At 44.5% G+C, this 27,633-nt stretch overlaps 1 protein-coding gene across 2 annotated transcripts in view; it reads right to left on the bottom strand.

The window, feature by feature from the left end:
- The window catches only part of OTUD7B (OTU deubiquitinase 7B), a 153,001-nt gene extending 125,586 nt beyond the window's left edge, over positions 1 to 27,415 (bottom strand). For both annotated transcript variants that reach the window (XM_068253207.1, XM_068253205.1), the window contains exon 1: positions 27,272 to 27,415. In XM_068253207.1, the coding sequence (XP_068109308.1) occupies positions 27,272 to 27,284 (13 nt within the window). In that variant the 5' untranslated portion in view covers positions 27,285 to 27,415. The remainder of the gene's footprint in view (positions 1 to 27,271) is intronic.
- Between the last annotated feature and the right edge of the window lie 218 nt (positions 27,416 to 27,633).

Below are 27,633 nucleotides of genomic sequence, written 5' to 3' on the forward strand. Positions count from 1 at the left end.
AACGCAAACGCAAAACGCAACCGCTAGCGTTTTGTCTGAGCGGTTTGCAAGCGGATTCATGCGCGTTTTGGGTTGTGTTTTGCAACATTGTATTTTTTTCCCCAGCGGGTGCCTAGCGTTTTGATCCTGATTGGTCCTGTGAATTATTTTTAATTTTGTTACAGTGTGCTGAACCGCAAAACGCTAGCAAAACCGCTCAGTTTAGGTTTTGCTGAGCGTTTCCGCTAGCGGTTCAATACTTTACATTGAAGCGCTAACGCTCCCAAAATGCTGCATGTCCTGCGTTTGCGTTTCTGAGAAACGCACACGCTCCTGTGGAAGTTGCCCCATCCATTAAAATTAGCCCAGCGTTTTGGCAAACTGCTAGCGTATCGCAGTGCTGCCAAAACGCTGCCAAAAGCGCTCCTGTGGGTTCCAGCCCTAAGGCCTCTTTCACAGTGCGACGTTAAAATCACACGTTAGAAAATGTTCCAACGCAGACTAACGCACAGCAATACTAAGTCTGTGCAACATTCTAGTGCACATGTTGTGTTGTGTGTAACGTGTAGCAGTATTTATACAGCGCTGCATGCTGTGCGTTTAGCAATACATTTGCTGCGTAATGTGTGTTGCACATGCTCAGTAATTTTTTTTTCTTTTAATGTAACGCATGCGCCGTTTTCGTTCCATTAGTATGCATGAAAACGGCGCACCAAGAGACACAACGTAGTACAAAATAACGTCAATTTTATAACCTACATGCGCTGCATTAGGGGCACGTTGTGCCACATCAAGTGAAACGTCCCACTGTGAAAGAGGCCTAAAGGCACCATGCTGGTAATTGTGCGATTCAAATTACTGAGAGCAAAAGAAGCACAGCACACACAGAAATTGCATTTATAAAATGGAAATAAAAGCAGTAATCTACGTTGTTCCACTTTAAGTAGCCAGACCAAGTAAAATTTCATGACATGCCAAGACGACCGGCTACACCATGTGCTTGCCTTTCCTGCTCAGACATTTTCTCTGCAAGTCACATTTAGCTCCAAGATAGATTAGGTCATCTGTGGAAGAATACTAAGCATGCACCGCAATAAAACTGATTCATGGCAAGGTGTGATTCAGACTGAGAGCCAAATCTGCTGCTGCTGGATTACTCCGAACCTGCCTGATAATTATCCTGCAATTACTTAACAAGAATAATCACCGCTCTGACCTGAGGTACTAAAGCCTAACTCCAGGCACACAGCACAGCTCACAGCAGTGCCCTTTTGGGAATTTAATCCTCCCCATCCCTTTTCTCATCTAAGGTCCCCCTTATCAGGCCTGATGTACAGATCTGTATAAGGTGCCCATAGACTTAAGGGGACCATACACTCAGCCGATTTTCTGGCCGACCGATCGATCCCGATTTGCAAATCGGTTGGCCAATCAACCGATCGATGGCCGATTTCGATCGATTTCGATGGATTTCCATCGAACTGGCAGGGTGGAAAATTTAGGTCGATCTGATGAGATTGCTTATCAGTTTGCATTGGCCTTAATGGAAATCTGATGGCAAAAAATGCCATCAGATCGAATTTCAATAGATTTTAAACTGAAATCTATTGGAATTCTATCCTGGTAAAAAATGTTCTAAAAACGCATCAGATAGATCATCAGATGCATTTCTTATCTATCTGCTGCCAATCTGACGAGTGTATGGGCACCTTTAACGATTATGGGCAGATTCGACCAAGAGACAAATTTATCTCTAATCAAATCTTATTCGAGATAAATTTGTCTCTTGTTGAAGCTGTCCATACACTACAGGCCGATTCCCATATGAATCGTCTGAGCCCGCCGCGTTAACACCGCCGCTACCCTCCTAATGTATATGTGCGCCCCCCAGTGTGTGCATTATACATTACCTGTCCTGTAGCAGACTCCGCCCGGTGTCCGTCCATCTTCCGGGCTCTGCATACATTATTACACGCATTGCGGCTGACATCAGACGCTATGCGGCTGCCTGTCGAGATGGACGGACACCACGTGGAGGCTGCTACAGGACAGGAAATTGCAGGAGTAACGGCGGCGGGGGGTGGAGTTGTCACTCGTTCTCATACCGCTGCACACCCAACCAACCAACCAACTTTGGCCTGACATCTTGCAGCATGTGGAATCGACCGTGCGACCAATTTCCGTCCCAAAATTGGTCGATTTGTCAGTCGGGCTTGATTATAATAATCAAATTGGATGGTCGATCGGCCACCAAGCCGCCTGATGTATGGCCACCTTAAGATGTATTTAGGCCCAATCCACACTGCATCCACTACTTACATCTTAAGGTGGCTATATATCAGGCGACTTGGCTGCCGAAAGACCATCAGCGAGGCAGATAGATGCGGCGTCACAAGGCTGATTCCAGATCGATTTCAGCATGAAATTGATCGGATATCGGCCTGTGGTGTTTGAATCTGATTAGAGAAAGATTGTCGCTGCCCAATTAGAGAGATTTCTCTCTTAATCGAATCTGCCCATCATTGCTGGATGTACGGCCACCTTTACTGCACTCACAACTGATATGCAATAAATACCCATGCTTTTCTATGGGCTCATCTCAATGTTATTTATCGTTATTTCCTGGCGATTGGGCGAACGTCTCGGTAAGTCAACATTTTTTAGGCGCTGCATGCAGCATCCAAGGTCAGTCGCATATGGCAGATGCACGCACCCCAGGGCGCTCAAAACCTGATGATGGAACAATGGAAACCAATGCCAAATGCTTATCTACTCTGTGGAAAAGAGTTCAGCATCAGCTAATTGTTGTGCCTGCCAAAGCCTGTGTGAACCGGTGTTGTGTCTGATTACGCTGCCTGTTGATTTGCGCTGCCCCGCATGCGCAGTAGGAGACTGTGCGGCCACAGTTCGTATTGAATGATGCTGCTGCTGGTAAAATACTAAATATCTCCGTTTCCTGACATCCTACACTCCCCAAATTTTCAGGGTAGGGAGGGAACCCCCACAGCGACCTTTATGCCAAATTGCAGCCCCCGAGCCCCACTGGTTCCCAAGATAGGTTTCTCTAATCTATCTCCTGAACCAGCGGGGCTCAGGGGCTGCAATTTGGTATAGAGGTTGTTCTGGGGGTTCCCTCCCTACCCTGAAAATTTTAGGAGATATTTATTATTTTACCAGCAGCAGCATCATTAACTCCACACTGAGCATGCGTGCTACTCAGTGTGGAAGGGAGCAGTGCAATCAGACATTACACCGGCCTACACACACAGGCTGCAAGAAAGACAGGCTGTTATTAGTAAGGTCGTGATTTAAACAGTGTCTTTGGATTAGATAAGGGAAGAATTACACAACCCAGGACAGAGTCCAAGCTCCCTGCAAAGAGGTGCCGCTGGAGCTGAACTCTGCTGTAGGGAGATTCCAAGTGAGCTGCAGAGACTCACAGGGCAGCAGGGGCCAATAGCCCCACCCACTGAGGAGGACAGGGAAAACAGCATGAGAGAAACGTGACTACTTCACTAATCTACACAAACATGTCTGCTATGCATAGTTTACCTTCTCACTTGGCGTTTACCTTTTTTTGCCCCCTTCACCTCTGTCTAGGATTCTCTACAGCCCCACCCACTTTTTAAAAACATTCTGTTCACTAGGCAAAGAGTGAGCTGTACTATGTGTACAAAGCAAACCAACTCACCGACCGTTGGAACAGTCCTAGCCCGAACTGCTCTTCATGACCAGTGCAGGTGCAGATGGCGAATAAGGAAAAACAAAACAATGTTTAAAAGGTGATGGTGAGGGCATTATGAACTCCGCTTATGATGATTAACTTCATAATAAGAGGTTATCTGCAGTGAAAAAGCTGGATGAGAAAACAATATTTGTTCCAGAACTACGCCCAGGAAAACTACTACTGCTGCGATGGTTGTCTGAAAAAAACCCTAAGGCCTCATTTCCACTTGTGAGCTTCTGCCCGCTTTTTAGCAAAATGTATCAGACCCCCTGCACATTGCAAATCAGATTTGAGTAGCAGTAGCTACTTTCCCAACCATATTTTTTTTCTCCCACTAAGCACAAAAACAAAACAAACACAGAACATTTATATCGCGCTTTATTTCCTGGCGGACTCAAAGCACCAGAGCTGCCGTTACTAGGGCGCACTCCAGTGGCTGCAGCTCTGGCGCTTTGAATCCGCCAGGAGAAAAGTGCGATATAAATGTTCTGTGTTCCTTTGTTTTTGTGCTTAGTGAGAGAAAAAAATATGGATGGGAAAAGGTTTTGAATCTGCCTTTGACGTAGGAGACCTGGGTTCAAATCTCAGCTCTTCCTATTCAGTAAGCCAGCACCTATCCAGTAAGGAGTTCTTTGGGCAAGACTCCCTTAACACTGCTACTGCCTACTGAGTGCGCTCTAGTGGCTACCTCGCAAGCGCTTTGAGTCCGACAGGAGAAAAGCGCTATACAAAAAAAAGGAACTAAGGAAAGAAAATGTATGATCAAACTGCGGGGGAAAAAAATTGCATTGAAGTGCAATTACTATGTGATTTTCATGCACTCCGACGCTTTGTATAGAAGCGCAAGTGCACAAAAAATGCTGCAGGCACAAAAATTGCGTGGTTAACCAATCACACTAATGGAAACATTCATGCACGGTTTCCAATAGTTTACTGCCTAGTGTTTTGCAATCCGATGCCAGAGGAAAAGAGCACTCAGGCAGGGGTTACATGTAAAAAACTGCAGCATTTTGCAACATTGGGAAAATGCATGCATGCAATGATTGTGTATAGGCAGTGTTCTCCCCAGGCTCTTTTAGCCGGGTGCTCCACCCGGCTAGTTTTGGTGAGCACCCGGCTGTCATCGGCTCAACTCCACCTCTGCTGTAAGCAGAAATGTGCAGAGAAGCACTGGCCCTGCATTCTTTCATCTCGCCCCACCCGGGTACTTTTTCATGCCACCCAGCTGGAAAAAAAATTCTGGGGAGAACACTGTATAGGGCTGCGTTTTCAGGCGACAATTCCACACAACGCTGCATTTCCTCATACAAATTCACTGGCTACTGTAAAAACCCCATGCGTCAAAACGCTTGCGGGGACTCGTCTGCGATTCCCACAGACTCCTCCCTCAGGGTTTTATCTGAGGAAGGTTCATTCTCAAGTATATCATTCTCATTTTACCCTGTACATTTTGTAAAGGGCAAGGTTGTTTCAGGGTCATTTTGAATTTAGTACCACTGTAAATTAAAACAAAAGCCTGAGAACATTTTTATAACCTGTATTTTCAACAAGCAACAACCAGTGCATCGTCGACGAATCCTCCTGTTCTATACCTCAGGCTGCTTGAAGTCACATGACCAAATATTTCAAAATGGATTACTAGGTGAAGAAAACAAAGTATAATTTGGGCACACAGCTCCCTGAACCACCACACAGTGTACTTAGATCTGTGCCCGGGTTTTGGTTATTATCATGACTGGCATAACGATCATTTCTGTTTTACGTTTCTGCGGTGATCTTCCACAGGGAAAACAGCGTGTTCTCCATACTGCTTCCTCTACCCCTTATGTATACAGTGAGTTATTGACCAACCACACCCCGCCATTAATTACAGCAACGGCAGGTTTATTTACACAAGTTTTCAATCGCCCAACATTTGTGCTCTGATTTAAAAAAAAAAAAAAGTGCTGGCATGAAAAATGACTGACTTTATGAGAGCTTTTCAGGACATATATTTTTAACAGCTAACATGACAAACCATAGAAACCAGAATATTAAACTGCCTCCAGCCATTAAAACCACCAGCATTCTCCTAACCAACCAAATGCACCGCACAACCTCTTAATGGGCCAATACACTGGTCGATTTCAGCCATCGATCGATTGTATAGAATCGATCAGAAATCGATTCTATCACATTCCCCATTCGATCATTTTGCGGCCAATTTTGATAGATTTCGATGGATTTGATCTATCTGACAGGATGAAAGATCAAGGTCGATCTGCTGCTGGCAGCAGATCGATGGCCCATAGAGTTGCATTGGATCCAATGATCCAATAACGCATTTAGATCAATTTCTAATAGATTTTATACTGAAATCTATTGGAAATCTGTTCCTAGTGTGTGGCACACATCAGATAGATTCCTGTCAGATTGGACTTGACAGGCATCTGCCAGAAATCTATCTGATGGTCAAATCTGCTGTACATCTATAAGTGTATGGCCACCTTAACTCAGAAGAGCCCGACCTGGTAGCCGGGCCTGGCCAGGTCGGCCACCGGAGACGACCGGGAGCCTCTGGAGCGGCGGCGAGGGCACCTCCTGCCTGCCACGGGCTGGAGGAAGCCCCAGGTAAGTGGATATGTATTTTTATTTTTTTCAACCCCTCCCTGAACCTTCCCTTTGAAGAGTACCTGAAGTGGAATTGCATTTTGTTCTATTAAACATGCCCTTGAGAGCTTGCAAGTGGCTTTACTGAAGTGCTGTAGTTTCTTGCCTTGCATGCTATTGTACTGTTGGACGTCCATGGTAAAAGTCCACATCTGACCTGAGTTAAGGTGGCCATACACTTATAGATTTGCAGCAGATTTCACCATCAGATAGGTTACTGGCTGATGCCTGTCAAGTCCAATCTGACAGGAATCTATCTGATGTAATTAAAATGAGTTTTTATGTTCCTTTAAAGAGAATCTGTACTCTAAAATTCTTACAATAAAAAGCATACCATTCTATTCATTAAGTTCTCCTGGGCCCCTTTGTGCTGTTCCTGCCACTCCCTGCTGTAATCCTGGCTTGTAATTGCCAGTTTTAAGCAGTGTTTACAAACAAAAGACATGGCTGCTAACCAGCATGTGATAGGCTGAGAGAAGCTCAGTCTGTGACTCATACAGAGCCTGGAGAGGGTGTGTATAGCTTCTCCCTATCACAAGCAGAGCAGCACATTCTTGCCTGAGCCGACAAAGCAGACAAAGGAAAGAAGATTAGATTATATAACAGAGATAATACAGAGACAGTGCAACTAGGAAAGGCTGCATTAAGAAAGACCACATTAGAACAGGTATAGGAAATTAAAGGATAGAAGAAATAAGGCTGAAAATGTTGTTGCAGAGTCTCTTTAATATGTACAGATCTTTTATTGCCTATCTTGTATCTAAAAAGCTGTTCTGTCTCTCTCCTGCTCCTTTCAAATATTTCGTCTAGTAACTAGACGAAAATTTTGCTGCAGGAAGAGGCAGACAATCCTCCCTGCTCTGCCTCTCCCTCCCCCTGCTACATGTCATCCCTGACCTTTGTGCCCGTTCTAGAGAGCAGGGGGAAGGAGGCTGACTGCAGGGATAAGAGCTGCCCAGTGTAATAAACAATCTTTCAGGATGGCAGGATGCGCAGCTCCGTTGCCAATGCCGCCGACACTGAGAATGCGACTGTTTATGCCCGTCAGCCGCGCACCAGAGCTTACACATGCGTTGGAAACGGCTCTCGTGTACGGCAGGTCATGGAGAGTGTGCGGATTGTAAAGCGATGACCCGGAAGTACTTCCGGAGTCACATGGTATCGCGGCCATCTTATAGAGAATAATTAAAGGTATATTTTATCATTTTATGTATTTATTGGCGGCCGGGAGCGGCGAAAATATGATTAATAAAGAGGGGGACAGAAGCATACGTTTATTTTGTGCAAGGAATACACCACAGAACTTCTTTAATGCTGGGAAACCATGAGGTGGTTTTTGGCAGAAAGATGACTCCGATTATTTCCGACAGGTCCGATCTAAATTTTGATCATTTTTCTGATTGATTTTCTCATTGAAGTAAATGAAAATCGATTATAAAATCGATTGTAATATAGATTGGGCAGTAAATCTGCAGAAAAAAACTCAACGTGTATTCTCAGCATAAGAGGTGTGGCAGTTTGTAGCTGTGGAAGTTTGTGGTGCAAAAAGTGGCTTATGACTGAACGCCTAATCAGGTACTTTGAACTAAAACTATGTGTACACACAACAAATTAAACTCAGCCTGTGCAGCTGTTAAACCACCCTGGCGTTCTATTGATTGCGCCAGGGTGGCTGCGCAGCACTATTTTTTTTATTTTTTTTGTTAAATCATGTAGCTAGCCTAGTGCTAGCTACATGATAGCCGCTAAGCAGCGGCATCCCAACGCCCCTTCCGATCGCCTCCAGCGATCAGAGCAAACAAGAAATTCCGTTCAGAACGCGATTTCCTATTTGGCTTCCCCCGTCGCCATGGCGACGATCGTGATGACGTTATCGACGTTGTGACGTCAGAGGGAGTCCCGATCCACCCCGCAGCGCTGCCTGGCACTGATTGACCAGGCTGTGCAGGGGTCTCGAGGGGAAGGGGGGGCGGCCTGTTACGCGGCGGGTAGCCAAGTGCTAGCTGCGTGTTTAAAAAAGAAAAATTGTGAAAATCGGCCTAACAGGGCCTGAGAAATCCACCGCGGCGGTAATGGACGAGCTGAGCTCGTCATTACCGCCAAGGTGGTTAAAGAGGAACTGTAGTGAAAATAAAGAATAAAATGTTTGTTTTTTTTACATTATTCATTTATAAATTAGTCAGTGTTTGCACATTTTAAAAGCTTTTCTCACCCTCAATGTACATTCTGAAATTTATCACAGGTGGCTACATCTTTAGTTCTGCCAGGTGATCTGTACGGAATGTTGGCTACTGAGAGTTCTATGCACAGAAGGAGATATTGCTTGCTTGGCAGAAAAAGCCGTTATTTACCACAATGCTACAAGGTTATGACATCTCACTGTGGGAAGAATTTCCCCACAAAATCAGCCATACAGATGTCCCTGATAATTGTTCCAGGAAAGGTGGAGATTTCTCATAAGAACACTGATTGGGATGGAGTTCAATCCTTGGTTAAAGGTAACCAGAGACGTAGACTCTTCAAAGTTTGTTATACATACCTGGGGCTTCCTCTAGCCCCATTCCGCCTGGATTGCTCTCCCACACTGCCTCAGTATTCTCCATCTTATGCACCAGGTCCAGCCACGGCCACTCTGAGCAAGCGCAGTGCGCTCTCTCCAGCAGAGAACAGTACTGTGCAGACACAGACTGGCCGCGGAGAGAGTGCACTGCGCTTGCGCAGACTGGCTGAAGTTACAGGACCCGATGCAGAAGACAGAGAAGACTGAGGAGGGCGGCGTGGGAGCAATGCAGGCGGATGGGGCTGGAGGAAGCCCAGGGTATGTATAACACTTTGAAGAGTCTGTCTCTGGTACACTTTTTGGCCTGGAACCCACTGAAATCCGCAAACGCTAAACGCAACCGCTAGCGTTTTGTATGAGCGGTTTGCAAGCAGATTCATGCTTGTTTTAGGGTGCGTATTTAAAAAGTGTATTTTATGTGTCAGCGGTTGTGTAGCGTTTAGCAATTCGTGGTTTAATCCTGATTGGTCCTCTCAATTAATTTTAATTTTGTTACAGTTTGCTGTAGTTTCAAAACGCTAGCGAAACCGCTCCGTTTAGGTTTTGATAAGCGATTACGCTAGCGTTTCTATACTTAACATTGAAGCGCTAACGCTCCCAAAATGCTGCATGTTCTGCGTTCGCGTTTTTGGGAAACGCAAACGCTCCTGTGGAAGTTGCCCCATCCATTAACATTAGCTGAGCGTTTTGGCAAAACGCTAGCGTATCGCAGCGCTGCCAAAATGCTCACAAAACCGCTCTTGTGGGTTCCAGCCCTAAAGGTCCTTTTCAAGGACCTTCCAGCTGAGAATCTAGAGCATGTGCAGGAGCCCCTTTACCCCACTACCCCCTTCCCAAGTCATCAACGATCCAGCATGCAGGATCTTTGGTGATGTCCGACCAACCCACAAACATACTCTTACTCCTACTCGCTGTACCCGCCATGGGCTGCACATCCATTTCTAGGGACTCATCTGTCTAGCACTTGGCCTCAAACCGCCGGCCAAGGTTTAAGAACAGAGATCACTGGGACCACACTTGCATCAATGGAAAACGGAAAAGGATTTTGAAGCCCATGCTTCACCCAACATGACCTTCAGCACTTGCCAGCAGCCTACAGTAATCATACAGTTTGCGATTTCATGCAGCGGGGACTCATGGGAATGGCGGTAGAAAAAAAAATGCTGAATTTCAACAGAACACACACATCTTCATTGGAAAGCATTACATGCAATTTCACATTGCGCAAAACGGTACGTGATTTTAAAGTGTGGTCCCACCCTCACTAATGTTAAAAGAAACCTAAAGTAATAGAAATATGGAGGCTGACATTTAATTTTAAACAATACCAGTTGTCTGGCAGTCCTGCTGATTTTCTGCCTCTAATGCTAGGCATACATGGCAGTTTCTCCCCGTATCAATCGAGCCGCTGATCGCTCGATTGATAATATCAGACAGGTCCAATGACCTGCCGGATGAATTCGCCGCTCGATCCACGCCGGACAAAAGCGGGGAATCGAGCGGTTGATAAAGAGCGCTGGTGGGGACGAGCGGGAATCGATCCGGCGGCTAATCTGCCGCCGAATCGACCCGTGTATGCCCAGCATAATACCTTTAGCCATAGGCCCTGAAAAAGCATGCAGATTAGGTGTTTCTGACAAATCTGACAAGATTAGCTGCATGCTTGTTTTAGGTGCGCGATTCAGGCACTACTGCAGCCAAACAGATCAGCAGGACTGCCAACTGATATTGTTTAAAAGGATATAAATATGGCAGCCTCCATCTACTTCTCAAATCAGGTTCCCTTTAAGCTCAGCTTCTATTAGCAAAGTTTGTGGCAAGTTTTCAGCCTTATTTCTGCTAGCCTATAAGTTCCTATACCTGTTCTAGTGTGGTCTGGATTACTGCAGCCTTTTCTAGTTGCACTGTCTCTGTAACATATCTAATTTTCTTTTCTTTGCCAAGCTTTGTCGACCCAGGAAGGAATGGGCTGCCTGTTGTAATGAACAGAAGTTATGCACGCCCCCTCCAGGCTCTGTGTGTTTTGTTTATTACTTACAGTCTGCTCTCTGTTTCAGCTTCTCTGTGCTGTAGTGTGTGAGGCTGAAGGGGGGGGGGGGGGGTAGCTGCCTGTCACATGCTGAGCACCTGTGAGAATCCCAGACTGGAGTGCAGATAATTCACTATATTCACATTCTCATTCACATACATATATACATACATCACTTAATGGTTAGCAGCCATGTTTTTTGTTTGTAAACACTGCCTTAAACTGGCGATTAAAGGCCAGGATCGCGGCGGAAATGGCAAAGAGGGATCCAGGAGATCACAGTGACTCGATATATATAAAAAAAACTCGGTATGTTTTTTATTGTACAAATCAGAGTCTCTTGAAGTAACATCTCCTTTCAAAGATGGAAAGAAAAGCAGAAGACAAATAAATATGGAATTCAGAAGCTAGTCTGGTAGGGTTTTTCTGGAGCCACACCCACTGTAGAAAACCTCATAAGTACCAGCTGCAATCTTTAAAGAGAAACTCCAGTGAAAACAATGTATTAAAAAACTGCTTCATGTTACAATAATTATGTATGAATGATTTAGTCAGTGTTTGCCCATTGTAAAAGCTTTCCTTTCCCTGATTTACATTCTGACATTTATCACATGGTGACATTTTTACTGCTGGCAGGTGATGTCCTGCTTGCTTTTTTGGCAGGTGAAAACAGCTGTAAACAGCAATTTCCCAAAATGCAATGAGGTTCACAGACAGGAAACTGCCAGGACCATGGTCCTCACAGTTTCCTGTGGGAGGGGTTTCACCTCAATATCAGCCATACAGAGCCCCCTGATGACCCATTTGTGAATAGGAAAAGATTTTGTTAAATCATGTAGCTAGCCTAGTGCTAGCTACATGATAGCCGCTGAGCAGCGGCATCCCCCCCGCCCCTTCCGATCGCCTCCAGCGATCAGAGCAAACAGGAAATCCCGTTCAGAACGGGATTTCCTATTTGGCTTCCCCCGTCGCCATGGCGACGATCGTGATGACGTTATCGACGTTGTGACGTCAGAGGGAGTCCCGATCCACCCCTCAGCGCTGCCTGGCACCGATTGACCAGGCTGTGCAGGGGTCTCGAGGGGGGGGGGGGGGGGCTGTTACGCGGCGGGTAGCAAAGTGCTAGCTGCGTGTTTAAAAAAGAAAAATTGTGAAAATCGGCCCAGCAGGGCCTGAGAAATCCACCGCGGCGGTAATGGACGAGCTGAGCTCGTCATTACCGCCAAGGTGGTTAAAGAGGAACTGTAAAAGATTTCTCATGTAAAATGGGGTATCAGCTACTGATTGGGATGAAGTTCAATCCTTGGTCACGGTTTCTCTTTAAAAGGACAACTGAAGTGATAAGACTATGGAGGCTTCCATATTTGTTTTCTTTTAAGCAATACTAGTTACCCGTCTATCCTGCTGATCATCTGCCTCAAATACTTTAAGGCCTCTTTCACACTAAGATGTTGCGTTTGATGCGACGTTAAGGTCGCACAACGTGCCCCTAATGCAGCGCATGTAGGTTATAAAGTTGGACGTTATTTTGTACTACGTTATGTGTCTCTCGGTGCGCCGTTTTCCTTGCATACTGAACGAAAACGGCGCATGCGTTACATTAAAAAAAAAAAACACATTACAGCATGTGCAACACAAAGCAGCAAATGTATTGCTAAACACACAGCATGCAGCACTTTCTAAATATTGCTACACGTTACACACAACGCAATGTGTGCACTGTGAATGTCGCACAGACTTTGTATTGCTGTGCGTTAGTCTGCGTTGGAACATTTTCTAACGTGCGACTTTAACGTCGCACTGTGAAAGAAGCCTTAGCCATAGACCCTGAGCAAGCATGCAGCAGATCTGACAAGATTAGCTGCATACTTGTTTCTGGTGTGATTCAGACACTACTGCAGCCAAATAGACCAGCAGGGCTGCCAGGCAACTGGGATTGTTTAAAAGGAAGTAAATATGGCAGCCTCCATATTTTTCACATTACAGCTGTCCTTCAAGTAGCCCTGGCTCCTGCGATTTGTCAAGCCCTGAACTCCAGCGAGAAACACATCCTACGGGGAAACAACGATTTGTACAGGAATTTCCATTCCATTACAGCAAAAATTTAACGGGGGGGGGGGGGGGGGGGGGAATAAAAAAAATAACCTTTTGGTCAGTCGAGTGACAAATGCCACCCTTACATGAAGCAAAATTTCCATGATATAAAATATATATCTCACATCTAACTACCATCACACGCCCTCTGTTTCACAGAGTTCGCTGCTCTCTCAGATCCCTGAAGTCAGCAATCTCGCCCAGCAGCTGGTTTGAAATCTCTGACAGGTCATTGACACAAAGTGTAACCAGCACAAAATGCAACAGCCTCATTCACAAAACAATACTACAAGGCAGAGGGCGGTGACAGACAGTGTGCACAAACCAGTTTTAAAAAAAGTTGAGCAGATCCATCAAAAGCATACAGGTCCATAATCATACAAGGAGTTAAAGAGAAACCATAACCAAGAATTGAACTTCATCCCAATCAGTAGCTTATACTCCCTTTCCCATGAGAAATATTTTCCTATTCACAAATGGATCATCAGGGGGGCTGTATGGCTGATATTGTGGTGAAACTCCTCCCACAGTGTGATGTCAGGACCATGGGTCTGACATCACACTGTGGGAGCCTTGTTGCATTGTGGGAAATAACAGCTGTTTCCAACTCCCAAAAAAGCAAGCAGCATCTCCTTTCACTGACATCACCTGCCAGCAGTAAAAATGTCACCATGTGATAAATGTCAGAATGTAAATCAGGGAGAGGAAATATTTTACAATGGGCAAACACTGACTAAATCACTTTTTATCACATTATTTTCATTGGAGTTCCTCTTTAAGCTACATGTAGACACTAAATTCTCAGCACCCAGAGACAAACCTATTCTCAGATGAGACTCTAGCTTCAGCAGTACAACACCACTGCTCAGCGATTCACTGAGCCATCACTAAGTGACCAACACAAATGACCACTAGCGTTCAGTACCTCTAGCTCATCTACGCCCCCTCCCCTTCAGTAGTCTGTACAGCAACCATTCCTACTACTGTCATCTGAAACAATCCCCACCAACTGTTCCAAATGACTTTTTTCAAGTTTCTGTATGTAGCTTTAGTTTATTTATACTAGCACTGTAGCTAAGTAGACAACACTGTTGCCTTGCAGTACTACAGTCCCAGGTTCATCAAGTATCTATCTACTCCTCTTGTTTCTGTGAGTTTCTTTCCACATTAAAAACATACTGGCAGATAAATTACCACGCAAACCGTTAGACCTGGTACACACAATACAATTTTCCCATCAGATCGATGAGAAATTTCCAACATGTCCACTTGGAAATTATTAGCTAATATTTCACTTCGATCTGTCCGGAAAAATCTATTGTGTGTACCAGACCTTACTATTCTATTGTAATGGCATCAGACGATTAATAAGGAAGGAACAATGAACTGTGAGCTCCTCTGTTTAACGGTTACATTACACAGCGTATTCATTGTATTGTGTGAAGCACTGTGAGAAATGTCAGTTCTGTATAAATATATAACAACAAAATATACAAATAACTAATGAGGCTCCAATCCATATTAAAATGGCCTTGTATTGCTAATTTGGCCTGTGTGTTACAATACAAGCATATCTCCAGACACTGTACTGCAGAAATGTGTCAGAGGCTGCACATTCTCTGCATTCCCAGATATTCTCAACACTTCAGACAAGTAACACAGAGAAACAATGTAACCATGCAGAAGCAGAGGGGAACGAGCCAGATGCATTACACTGAAATCAGTACACACGGTAGCTTGTTTACTATCAGTGTAAGTTCAGCTTAATTACATAGCAATACAGAAAATAAGCTAAACTAATTATATATGTCCTATACATTTTGTAAGCACGCAACATACAAGGTATGAGTTAATTGCAAGCATGTTAAACCTTGTGTCTAAAGTCCATTGCTATATCACTCTAGCTTTTTTATTTTATTTGATAAAGTATCTTTACACCTAGGGAAAATAAGGGGGGGGGGGGGGGGGAGTGAGGGGCTTAACCACTTCAGCCTTTAGTCGTTTTCACTTTATGCATCCGAGCAATGTTCACCTCCCATTCATTAGCCTATAACTTTATCACTACTTATCACAATGAACTGATCTATATCTTGTTTTTTCCGCCACCAATTAGGCTTTCTTTGGGGGGTACATTTTGCTAAGAGCCACTTTACTGTAAATGCATTTTAACAGGAAGAATAAGAAAAAAAAAACGGAAAAAAATCATTATTTCTCAGTTTTCAGCCATTATAGTTTTAAAATACATGCCTCCATAATTAAAACTTACGTATTGTATTTGCCCATATGTCCTGGTTATTACACCGTTAAAATTATGTCCCTATAACAATGTATGGCGACAATATTTTATTTGGAAATAAAGGTGCATTTTTTCCGTTTTGCATCTATCACTATTTAAAAAAAATATAGAAATATTTCATCTTTACATTGATATTTAAAAAGTTTAGACCCTTAGGTAAAGATTTACATGTTTTTTTTATTATTGTAAGGTTTTTTTTTTTTTCATATTAAACATTTTATTTGGGTATTTTTTGGGAGGGTGGGATGTAAACAGTACCTTTATAATGTAAATGTGTGTTGAGTTTTATTTTTTTTACTTTTAGTTGTAGTTTTACTTTTTGGCCACAAGATGGCGGCCATGAGTTTGTTTACATGACGTCACTCTAAGCGTAACATACGCTTAGAGGGACGCATGGGGGACGCAACAGCCAGAAAAAGCGGAGCTTCTGAGAGAAGCAGTCGCTTTTTCTGCGGGGAGAGGAATCCGTGATCGGGCACCATAGCCCAATTCACTGATTCGTGGGCTAACGATCCGCGGCCGGGAGCGCACGGACGCTCACATGGCCTCCTGGGCATAGCTAGTACGTCCAGGAAGCCAAAGTAGTTAAAGTGTACCCGAGGCATTAAGTGACATGATGAGATAAACATGTGTATGTATGTACAGCACAAAACTCGTAATAACCAGGGTGCTTTACTTGTATTATTTTGCTGCCTGAAAGAGTTAATTTCTAGGCATGGAAGTGACAGCTTATGTCCTGTTTGACAGCTTGTCGGGAATATAGTAAGCATCAATGATGAACAAATTACAGCCATAAAAGTTTTCCTGGCAGAATACAACTGAGGGCAGGGAGAGATAAATTACATGAACTATTCTAACTTTTTCTAACTCTGGAACACTAAATAGGCTGCCACTAATTAGACACAGTAAATCATTCACATTGTGACTGTTTAAACATAAAAGAAAACCATGGGATACTTTACAAAGTCGTTTTCAGGAGTAGGAGGATACATATAATTGTTTAACTCAGTTTTATTTTCCTCAGGTTCACTTTAGAAAGAAAAAAGGTATAATAATAGGGTGGACATTTTTCAAGTTATATAATGAGTTGGCAAACTCAAATTTCGATGTTTTGATATAGCTAAATGTGAGGACTATACTCAATTGGTTTTTCAAAATGTTCTGCTTACCTGTTATGATTTGTCCCTGACTTAAACACATTTAAAACTATTTTAAAAATTCTGTAGGAAAAAAAAATAAAATAGAACTGCGACACTATCACACCTGAGACATCTCATAACTAATGAGATATAAGACTAATCACTGAGCATCATGCTTGGTGCGAGTATATCACAAGATATTAACAACATTACAGGATTGTCAGTGGCAGACCACTGGCTTGTCATCATATGCAGCTGTGACAAGTGGTCAAGGATGGACTGAGGTCAACCTAAAGCATGGACCCCCAACTAGAAGAGAAAGATATTCACAGAGGCAGTTTTATGGCCAAGATGGGCATTCTCCGGACCTTTGTGGCAGTTCATAATTCCAGCCAAACATTACTATTAGAATTCTGCCTAGACTTATGAGCAAAAGTTATTCTTGTAAAGAACCAAGTGGCATGTGTCATCTCACACTCTATACATGGTTATCACACTGCTAAAACGTTGGTGCAACATAACTGCAGGTTTATAAAGTACCCTAGTTTCATTTTTTGGCAAGGCCTCGGCTTCTTGGATCACTTTGGCTCTCCAGTGGCCAGAATTGTGTTTTTAATTGTCAGATCTTGAAAAATCTCTGCAAGTTAGGTAACTGGTCGTTATGAATCAGTGATTAATCAGATAGTCAGAAATAGGGTTGCGCTTCTGAGTGCTTGATCTGTGTTTTGACTAAAATGGATGCAGCACACACAGCTTGCGGCAGGAGGGGTTAACTCATTCTTGTCGCCGCCTCTGGAGGTTGCGTTAGATTGCTCCTCTACTTCCTGCTTCAAAACCAGAGGAGGAGTGTTCGTGGAAGTTCATCCCTAGTCATAAACAGCAAACCATACACAAATAGATAGGGTTCCCACTTGCAGCCATACTACATATAGCCAGCAGAAGGGGACAGTGAAGTGTACTCCAATGGTCCGTTATGGTCGGGGCTGGAGCCCACGGCGAATGCGTTTCAACCATAGGCTGTATGGGAAAGGCATCCGCCTGTTCAGGAAAATCACAGACGTGCGGATGGCTTACCAGATCAGCCGTACCGGAATATAATGAAAATCTATGTACTGTGTGTGGTAGGAACAGATTCCAACCAGAGTAGTTTCAATCGTTTTGCCATGTTTAGTGGCAATCTATAAGTGTACGGTTACCTTAAAGTTCTCTCCCTTTTGGTGGTAAAGCTCCCAAGAAAAGAGAAAAGGTGTAGAGTGAAATCCAAGAGATGAATAGGTATGCAAGATATTACTTCTGAATTGATCGACTCCTTAAAGAGACTCTGTAACTTGAAAAAGATCCCCTGAGGGTACTCACCTCGGGTGGGGGAAGCCTCCGGATCCTAATGAGGCTTCCCACGCCGTCCTGCGTCCCACGGGGGTCTCGCTGCAGCCCTCTGAACAGCCGGCGACAGACCCGACTGTAATTTCAATATTTACCTTTGCTGGCTCCAGCGGGGGCGCTGTGGCTGCATTTCGGCTCGGAAATAGACGGAAATACCCGATCTCCGTCGGGTCCGCTCTACTGCGCAGGCGCCGGAGACTTGCGCCTGCGCAGTAGAGCGGACCCGACGGCGATCGGGTATTTCCGCCTACTTCGGAGCAGACAGCCATCAGAGCGCCTGCGCAGGAGCCAGGAAGGTAAATATTGCGTCACGGCTGTACGGAGGGCTACAGCGAGACCCCCGAGGGACGCAGGGCGGCATGGGAAGCCTCATTAGGATCCTGAGGCTTCCCCCACCCGAGGTGAGTACCCCCCAGGGGACGTTTTACCGTTACAGTTCCTCTTTAAAGGGAAGGTTCAGGGAGGGTGTTTAAAAAATAAAAATCAATTTCCACTTACCTGGGGCTTCCTCCAGCCCGTGGCAGGCAGGAGGTGCCCTCGCTCTTCTGCGCTCCAAGGCTCGGCACTTCTGCGTCCCACGCCGGCGCGCTGACGTCATCGGACATCCGCCGGGCTGTACTGCGCAGGCGCAGAACTACTGCGCCGTACAGCCCGGAGGACATCCGATGACGTCAGCGCGCCGGCGTGGGACGCAGAAGTTCCGGGCCTTGGAGCGCAGAAGAGCCCGGCCAGGTCGGGTCGGCCACCGGGAGCGGCGGCGAGGGCACCTCCTGCCTGCCACGGGCTAGAGGAAGCCCCAGGTAAGTGGAAATTGATTTTTATTTTTTAAACACCCACCCTTTAGAGAACTCCCATGAGCAATTATTTGTCTAAGCTGGTCACACGGCATAGCTGTGATGCTTTACAAAAAAAAGACGAAATCCCTTTCCTGAGAAAAAATAAATAAACATTGGAAAAGATTTTACAAAGCTTTTTCGCCTGTTTTCACCTTATCTATGTTACTTTTTTAAGCTCTCAAAGAGCAAAAATATAATATATAAAAAATAATATTGAAATGAAGTTAATCAGAAAATTACTTGAAGGGCCCTTTTCCACTAGAGCGATTGTGATTGCTGAATCGCAAAATCGCAAATCGCTAGTGATTTTTAAAATCGCTAGGGTTGTTACTTTATCATATAAATCATGAGAAGTATTTTCCACTACAGTGATTCGATTTGGAAATCGCTAATCGCAAATCGCAATCGCTTGCTGGAGCGATTTTTACAATGATAATGCAATGCAAATGAAAATCGCAAATCGCAATCGCATAACAGAATTAATGAAAAATCGCAATCGCAATCACTGGCGTTTGTGATTTGTGATTGCGATTGCTAGTGGAAAAGGGCCCGAAGAGAGACTGAAGCGAGAATGAATCTCGCTTCAGACCTCAGAGTTAGCAGGGGCATGCGTGCCCCTGCTAAAACGCCGCTATAGCGCAGCTTAACGGGGGTCCCTTCACCCCCAAATCCCCCTCCGTAATGCGGGGGAGCGCTTCCTGGTTGGGGCAGGGCTAACCGCCGCAGCCCTGCCCCACGGGCGTCTGTCAGCGCGTATCTCCGCCTCTCCCCCGCCCCTCTCAGTCTTCCTTCACTGACAGGGGTGGGGGAGAGGCGGCGATGCGCGGCTGATAGACGCGACTGGAGGCAGGGCTGCAGCCGTTAGCCCTGCCTCCAGGAGCGACCAAGTCTGCGACCAAGTGTCGCAGTGGGGGGTTTGGGGGTCAAGGGACCCCCGTTTAGCGGCGCTATTGTGGCGGTTTAGCAGGGGCACACGTGCCCCTGCTAACCATGAGCTCTGAAGCGAGATTTATTCTCACTTCAGAGTCTCTTTAAAGTGATAAGTAGGTGATAAATACGTCATTTATGAGAAGTTTTGTGAGTAGAGCCCATTGTGAACACCTAAAAATTGGTTACATATCAGTCCCTTTCTGAAAAATGTCATATCCTGCAGAGTACAAGAGTATAATCTATAAAGCCTCAAACTGTGCTCTCTCCAGACTCTGCCCTGCAAGTTACTACTGCAGCCAGGACACAGCACTTTAATGTGACACTGAAGCGAAAAAAACCCACAAAAACATTACGATATAATTTTACGTGTAGTACGATAATTCATAGAACATTGGAAACGAAGAAGAGAAAAAAAAAAAATTATATATACACATATATACATACATACATACATACATACACATATACATATCTATCTATCTATATATATATATATTTGCATCATTCTCTAATATTTGCAGTTTACAAACTCCACTCTGTGTTTTAAACTATGAAGATAATGACCCTTTGGACTTTCCTGCAGTAAAACCTTAAATAAGAAACAGCGAGAGACAGGATGAGAAAAGTGCTTTAGAAAACAACACTGTAGCAGACCAAGCTTGGTGGAGAGCTCAGAGAAGCCATTTTGCATAGATAACAGCAGTTGGCTGATGGTGTAATGGTTAAGGGCTCTGCCTCTGACACAGGAGACCAGGGTTCGAATCTTGGCTCTGCCTGTTCACTAAGCCAGCACTAATTCAGTAGGAGACCTTTGGCAAGTCTCCCTTACGCTGCTACTGCCAATAGAGCGCGCCCTAGTGGCTGCTGCTCTGCTCTGGCGCTTTGAGTCCGCAAGGAGAAAAGCGCAATATAAATGTTATTTGTCTTGTCTAACAACTGAAGTTCTTCTGTAATGATAATATGAGTCTCATATCTGTGCTACTAATGTTCTACTGTATTTCTAATGTTAAGTACACAGCATATAATTTTCTGGCAGATTTACCTGCCAGATCGAATTATTCCAACATGTCCGAACTGAATTTTGATCGATTTCCATTGAAGTGAAAGGAAATCGATCAAAATTCAGATCGGACATGTTGGAAAAAAAAATCCATGTGGCAAGTAAAACTGCCAGAAAATTGTATGGTATGTACCTAGCATTATCTGTAGAACACATACACTTCATTATATCATATGTTTATTTTCACTTCAGATTCCCTTTATTGCCCATAAATTAGTACGCATTAGCACGCAGTTGAGCTGGGAGTCCCAGCACAGCCAAGATTGGTATGGCATGCTGAAACTTGTAGTCCTTAAGCAGTCTAGGCCTGTTTGAATCCTGCCAAAGGAGTTCCTGATTCCTAGATGATGTCTCATCATTATACAATGGTCCAGAGCTGCTCTTGGCAGCTAGAGGGCTGTACATTGCACATTCATGGTTTACTAGTGTATATGATCCCTGTACACACACAGTTGACTCATTTCCTGCAACATTACCTAGCCTGTATCTGAAAGAAAAAAAAAAAGTGTATATATACACACACATTACAATGGAGTAACCAAGCAGCTCAGGGTGACCCATACTACTAGGAATGTATAGGGGGATAAAGCCCAATCTACACAATAGGATTATTTGTGCGATTCGATTACGATTCTATTTACGATCCGATTAAATCCGACATGTCCGATCGGGATTCAATTCGATTCAATTTGATTTGCCATTGCAAAACAATAGCAAATCAAATTGAATCCCGATAAGACATGTCGGATTTAATTGGATCGTAAATAGAATCGTAATCGAATCGCACAAAGAATCGTATCATGTAGATGGGGCTTAAAAGGAACCAAAAAGCCCTCCTGCTAAAAAAAAAAGCAAAGCTTGGTGTAATTTGCCTTCTTAAAGCAGAACGAAATTTGCAATAATTCAGTTATAAGTGAACATATGCACTACTACTTTACAATGCAGAGACTTGGCTTCACTCTACACGGAAGGCAGATACCAGGAGTAATCCCAAGCCAAGCTCCACTGTTGCAGCATGCATTACAAAGACTCAGTTTCCAGGAATTTTAGAACACAATGCACTAAGCTTGCAGAGAAGATTTCATTAGCATTCCCCCAAATGACAATGGGATGGATGACACTATCCCACTCAGGAACAAAGACGCTATGAAAAGGCGCAAGATGCATGGACTCTAATAAGGCTGTGGAGTCGGTACAAAAGTCAACTCTGACTCAGTTGAAACCACCGACTCCAGGTACCCAAAAATTGCTCCAACTCCACAGCCCCAATGGACTGGAGGGGGGTTCTGGGGCAGTGTTTCCAACTGCCAAAAAGTAGCAGTAGGGTATTGTACCGTGTTAACCATCAGTAAAAGCAAGAAGTTTTAAATCAGGATGATACCATTTATTGGCTAACTACAAATGAATAAGAATAAACAAGCTTTCGGCCTTGCAGCCTTCGTCAGGTTTACATCCTGTTAGTTTGCAAGCTGGTGGTACAGACAGCTTATATACATGCAACATCAAAAGGGAAAACAGATATTTTTTTCAAGCATAAATACGTCATTAAGATGCCTTAATACAAACAGACCATCTAAATGGGGTAAGATAAGGATCCTTGTTTACTCCATTGCTCACAGACCTGGTATTAGGATTGACCCAGAGGTATCGTAAATTCTTAGTTCACAAGTTCAGCTAGAGTGGCTGAGACAGTTCATATATCATCAATCTCATACCAATATAGAAAGTTGTTGTCCTTATTCAAACCCTTCTGCACAGCTTTGAACCAATTTATAAATTTTGTTTCTGCTATTAATCGGTCATTTGACGTTTTGAAGCCGCCCTTCAGGGCAGTGACACGAAGATCATCCATGCTGTGGCCGTTGGTCCGAAAGTGTGTAGCAACTGGGAGTCCAGAACTGCCAAAAAAAAAGCAAGCAGCAGCTACTTTCAGTGACATCACCTGCCAGCAGTAAGAATCAGGGAGAGGAAAGCTTTTACAATGGGCAAACACTGACTAAATCATTTATACATAATTACTGTAAAAATGAAGCACTTTATTACACTATTTTTTCACTGGAGTTCCTCTATAAGATGCAGTTTCCTGTCCGATCGACGGGAATCGGATGATTATTTCCATCATGTATGATCTGCTCCTGTTCAATAAAGGGATCGATTTTCCAGAATAATCATGGGAGAAATCGATACAGTTATCAATGGGGAATAGTTTGGACATGTACACATGATGCAACTTCCTGTCAGATTACCCGTTGATCAGATGGGTAATTGCATCATATGTACCCCGCATAAGCCATAAACCCTGAACAAGCATGCAGATCAGATGTTTATGACTGGATTAGCTGCATGCTTGATTCAGACACTACTGCAAACAAAGATCAGAAGAATGCCAGGCAAATGGTATTGTTAAAAGGAATAAATATGGCAGCCACCATATTCCTCTCAGTTCAGATGTCCTTTAACTCTATTTTAAGTGCCATTCTAAAATCTGGAAAACTTTTTGCAGCAAGTCAGCCTGAAGATCCATACCCACGGACAGATTTAATCTGTCAAAATGACACATGAACGATTGCTCCTAACAACATTGTGTGACTACCTTTTTTATTAAAAAAAAAAAAAAAAGTGGTAAACAGATAAAGACAGCCGATATAAGAGGTTTCTAATACATTTTGAAAGACTGTCTTCATAAATCAAATCGTTAAATGTGCCCCATGTATGATTATGTTTAAACGAACTTTCCAATAAAGACTATGGCATTTTCCCCTGCATCCTTCCTTGTTTAATGATCCTGTCTATTGTTGCTGTCCACATACCACTGGTAAAGATCTTTAGCGTTAAGATCGTGGGAAACTTTATTCTTCGGCAGTTTCCAGCGATTCAGTCTCCACGTAGGTACTTAGCTTGAAAGCTGGAGACCTAAAGAACACCTTAAGGTACACACCTTTAGGGCTCTTTCACACTTGGACGTTGTGTTTGATGCGACGTTAAGGTCACATAACGCGCCCCTAACGCAACGCATGTTAGCTTTGAAGTTGGACGTTACATTGCACTGCGTTATGAGTCTATGCGTACGTGATGCTTACTTTTTGATGCATACGGATCGAACAAAAAAGGCGCATGCGGCACATTTAAAAACAAAAAACATTACTGAGCATGTGCAAACAGTCTAACGCAGCCAAATAAGAGTATAGCGCATAGCACACTGCACTTTCATTAAGGCTGCTTACACACTAAGACGTTACAGGCGCACGTTCGTGCGCCTGTAACGCTCCCCCAACGCACAGCAATGTAACACAAGTGGGCTGTTCACACAGCCCACGTTGCGTTACATGTAACGCTGCACGTCCTCCGGAAAGTGCAGCATGCTACGGCGTTACAGCGGCTATAGCCGCGTTAGACTGTTTGCACATGCGCAGTGGGGGGCGGAGAGGAGGCGGGGAGAGCCAGCTACAGTAGCCGCGCACATGGCTACTTAATATTCACTGCACTGGCGGCCGCTGATTGGCCGGCGGGACCACGTGATGCGGAGTGTCTCGCTCCGCATCACATGGTCCTGCTGGCCAATCAGCGCCACTCTGGGAGACATTATAGGAATCGAGCCGCCTAACAAGGCTCACTCTACCGTCCTCACTTGCAGCACCATACGTTGTGTTAGGTGCACGTTATGCGACCTTAACGTAGCACCTAACGCAACGTCTTAGTGTGCAAGTAGCCTTAACGTGCAGCGTTATACTCAAACGCCGCAACGTGGGCACTGTGAACCACCCCATTGATTTTTCATTGCAGTGAGTTGGGCTGCGTTACAGGCTGCTGTAACGTGGGACTTTAACGTCCCACTGTGAAAGCAGCCTTAAACAAACTCGCACCTCAGGGTTCGGAACCCGACCCTTCGGGCCACATCGCTGGGCTGCAAGTCAGCTTTGTTTTTGTATGCAGGAGGGCAACGGAGTGGTGTTTGCGTGACGTTACACGGTGGGCGGGGGAGCGCCGCCTTAAAAGGAATTGTAGGTTGAGGGGGTGAGTTGGACCACCGCGTTATGAGTCACTGATTGGGGCCACTGTAATTGTTCGAGGCTTCAAATAACCCAGACAAAAAGTGCTCTAGTGCAGCATGAGGTGCAATCTAATAAACTTAATGCCAGGCTAAAAAGGAATTCACCAAACATACACAAAAGTTCATACAAGTAGAGCCTCATCTACCACCAGAGGTGTGTTGCCCAAAACAATAATTGTAAAAACATGCTGCTCAGCTCTCTGCCATGCAGACTGTTCTGTTTTATGGGAAGGGAAGGGCAAGCAAAAGGCATCCTACTCAGACTACACTGAAAGAGAGGCCACAATGTTGGAGGATACCTATACTCGTACTAGATTTTCACCTGAGATTATCATGAATGACCATTTTATGTGACAAAAATCTAGCACCTATACAAAATTAAATCAGCAAAAGAACAGACAACCTCAGATGCAGGAAAACTAAAAAAAAAAAAAATACTACTACAAAAACACCATAAGCTGTAGGGTCCTTTCACACTATGCGCGTTGCAGTTAGAACACAGTACAATGAAAGTATGCTTTACTGCCACTGTAAACGCACACGTTGTCTGATAAACACACAGCATGCTGTACACTTCTCCAACGGAACCCATCGCACCAGATGTGACCCTTCTATAGAAATATTGATTTTTCACATTGAGGCAGATTCGATTATAATAATTGAACCGGTTAGAAACTGATGCCCCCAACGTGCCAACCGATTTAAAATTAAACTAATTTAGGATGAAAATCGGTAAACTGTTGATCACACCGGACAGTAGGTATCAACAGATGGTGGGTCAGGAGCAGGTCGATGGTCCACAGCATGGTTTTATAGATTTTAAATAGACTATGGTAAAATCTATGCCGAGTGTGAAAGATTCAATATTTCTCTGATCAGATTTGATCTGAGAGGGATCAATCTTGCGGTCGCATCTGGTACCCACCTATAAGCTAGTACAGTTTAAGTGACCCAGCGAGGAAGGAATTAGGAAAATTCCGCTAACATGATTTGGTGTACAGCAGCTCTCAAACTTAAAGTTTTCGGATAGGTAGCAGTAATACGCCCACGCTATTCGCTCAATTTCTCGCTGGGTCACCTAAACCATACTAGCTTCTCTATAAGTGTTTGGGCAGCTTTACGCAATCCACTTCAAAACTTAGGAATGTTATTTTGGTGAAGCAATATGCCAAAGACCACTTTGCATTAGAAGCAAACAACAGAAAAACAGCAATGCCAGCTGCAAGCTGACCAGCTTACAAATGTCTGATCAAACAGTTCTTGCAACATCATTCAGAAAATTTCCACAAACTAAGTGAAGCCAATACCTGAAAAGGCATCATATTAAGAAAACATTCTATAAGATTAATCTGTCAAGGTTCCAAACAATTTCCCTTTGAAACCAGCTGCAAAGACATATATACACACACACACACAAATCTGCCAAACTTTGAAGTACCCAAATTGAAGGTTCTCTCACTGCTATGAAACTGAAATAGAAAAAGATGCTCCAAATAGCAGCAAAGCATCATATCAAACCAAAACTGAGAACACACAGTGCCAGGTAGCTGGACAGAGGCCCTGTAATGTCAGTTGCAGACAGACCTCACCCCAAAGAGATTTAACCATTGTTTTCCAAGCTCAGTGCAACCTACTGATCACACCCCCTCTTAACTGATTCTTATAGTCCTCTCAGTACATAGATTAGATGTTATGCTGGGTACACACAATACAATTTCTCATCCTATCGATGGGTAACAACAAGAAGTTGAATCGTGTGTGTATATAAACCAAGCCCAATCCAAGGGATCGATTTTCCAATGATAACAAAATCAATCCCTTCATCAATCAGAAACAGATGAGACATGTCGGAAATAAACGTCTGACTCCCATCAATTGGAAGGGAAATTGAATCCTAAGGGCATGTGCCCTTTCATGCCAGCTACAGACAGACACACTTAACAGTTCTCTGTAAATATACATCAGCACCCACAACAGTTTTTCCTCTTGCTAGTGCTACTTCTATGGAGGCTCTCTAGCAGCCACTGAAGCATCATCATCATCATATGAAACTTAATGCTTTGGGACCACTCAGTGACAGTGCCAGATAGCAGGAGGGAAACCCTCCAATGCCAACTACAGACAGACATTTTCCAAAGTTTACAGAGACTACACTGAAGTTATCTCACATGTGATAGCAGATAAAGGGGGTCCCACACGCAGCATGCAGGCATCACAACAAAGCAAACCCCTTGAGAGCGCTCAGTATCAGTGCCAAGAAGCAGGACAGATGCCCAGCGCTGCCAGCCTATCTGCAGACAGACCCCCTCCTCCTCTCTGCCATGCATGAGATCAAACTAGTGAGGGCTGCCCAACTCAGTGCAACCCTCAAAGCGCTCCCCTCTCAGCACACTTCCCAGTGCCAGCAGGAGCAGCCTGAGAGGCAGGTGCCCTCCGCTAGCAGCCATAGGCAGCTACACAGAAGCCCTGGGAAGTCACAGCTCCCTCTGCTGGCGGGATAGCGAGCAACCCTAACCAACGCCAGTCTCCTCCACTCACCCTTGGACGTCATGGTGTCCCCGGGGTGTGTGCCCGTGTCACACGGCAGCGGCCCAGCGCCTCATGTCCTTCCCGCTTCCCCAGGCCAGGCCGGGGCACAGCGCTCATCTCCCAGCCCAGCTCCCCTCGCTGTGACCTCCCCCCACCGAGACTCCGCCCAGCACCGCCTGCGGCATGACGGGACCTGTAGTCCGCTCCCCCCTCCCTTTCCTCTCCGTCACGTGACGTCTCTCCACACTGCTACCAGTCTGGGACTGGGAGAAAGGCGTAGCCGCGTGTGTTGCTTGCTACTTGCTAGTACTCCGTCATCGTGTTTGTCGCTGTCGGGACGGTTTCATTTCTCTTGTCATATGCAATTATTT

The sequence above is a fragment of the Hyperolius riggenbachi genome, chromosome 9, assembly GCF_040937935.1.
Source record: "Hyperolius riggenbachi isolate aHypRig1 chromosome 9, aHypRig1.pri, whole genome shotgun sequence".
Classification (NCBI taxonomy): domain Eukaryota; kingdom Metazoa; phylum Chordata; class Amphibia; order Anura; family Hyperoliidae; genus Hyperolius; species Hyperolius riggenbachi.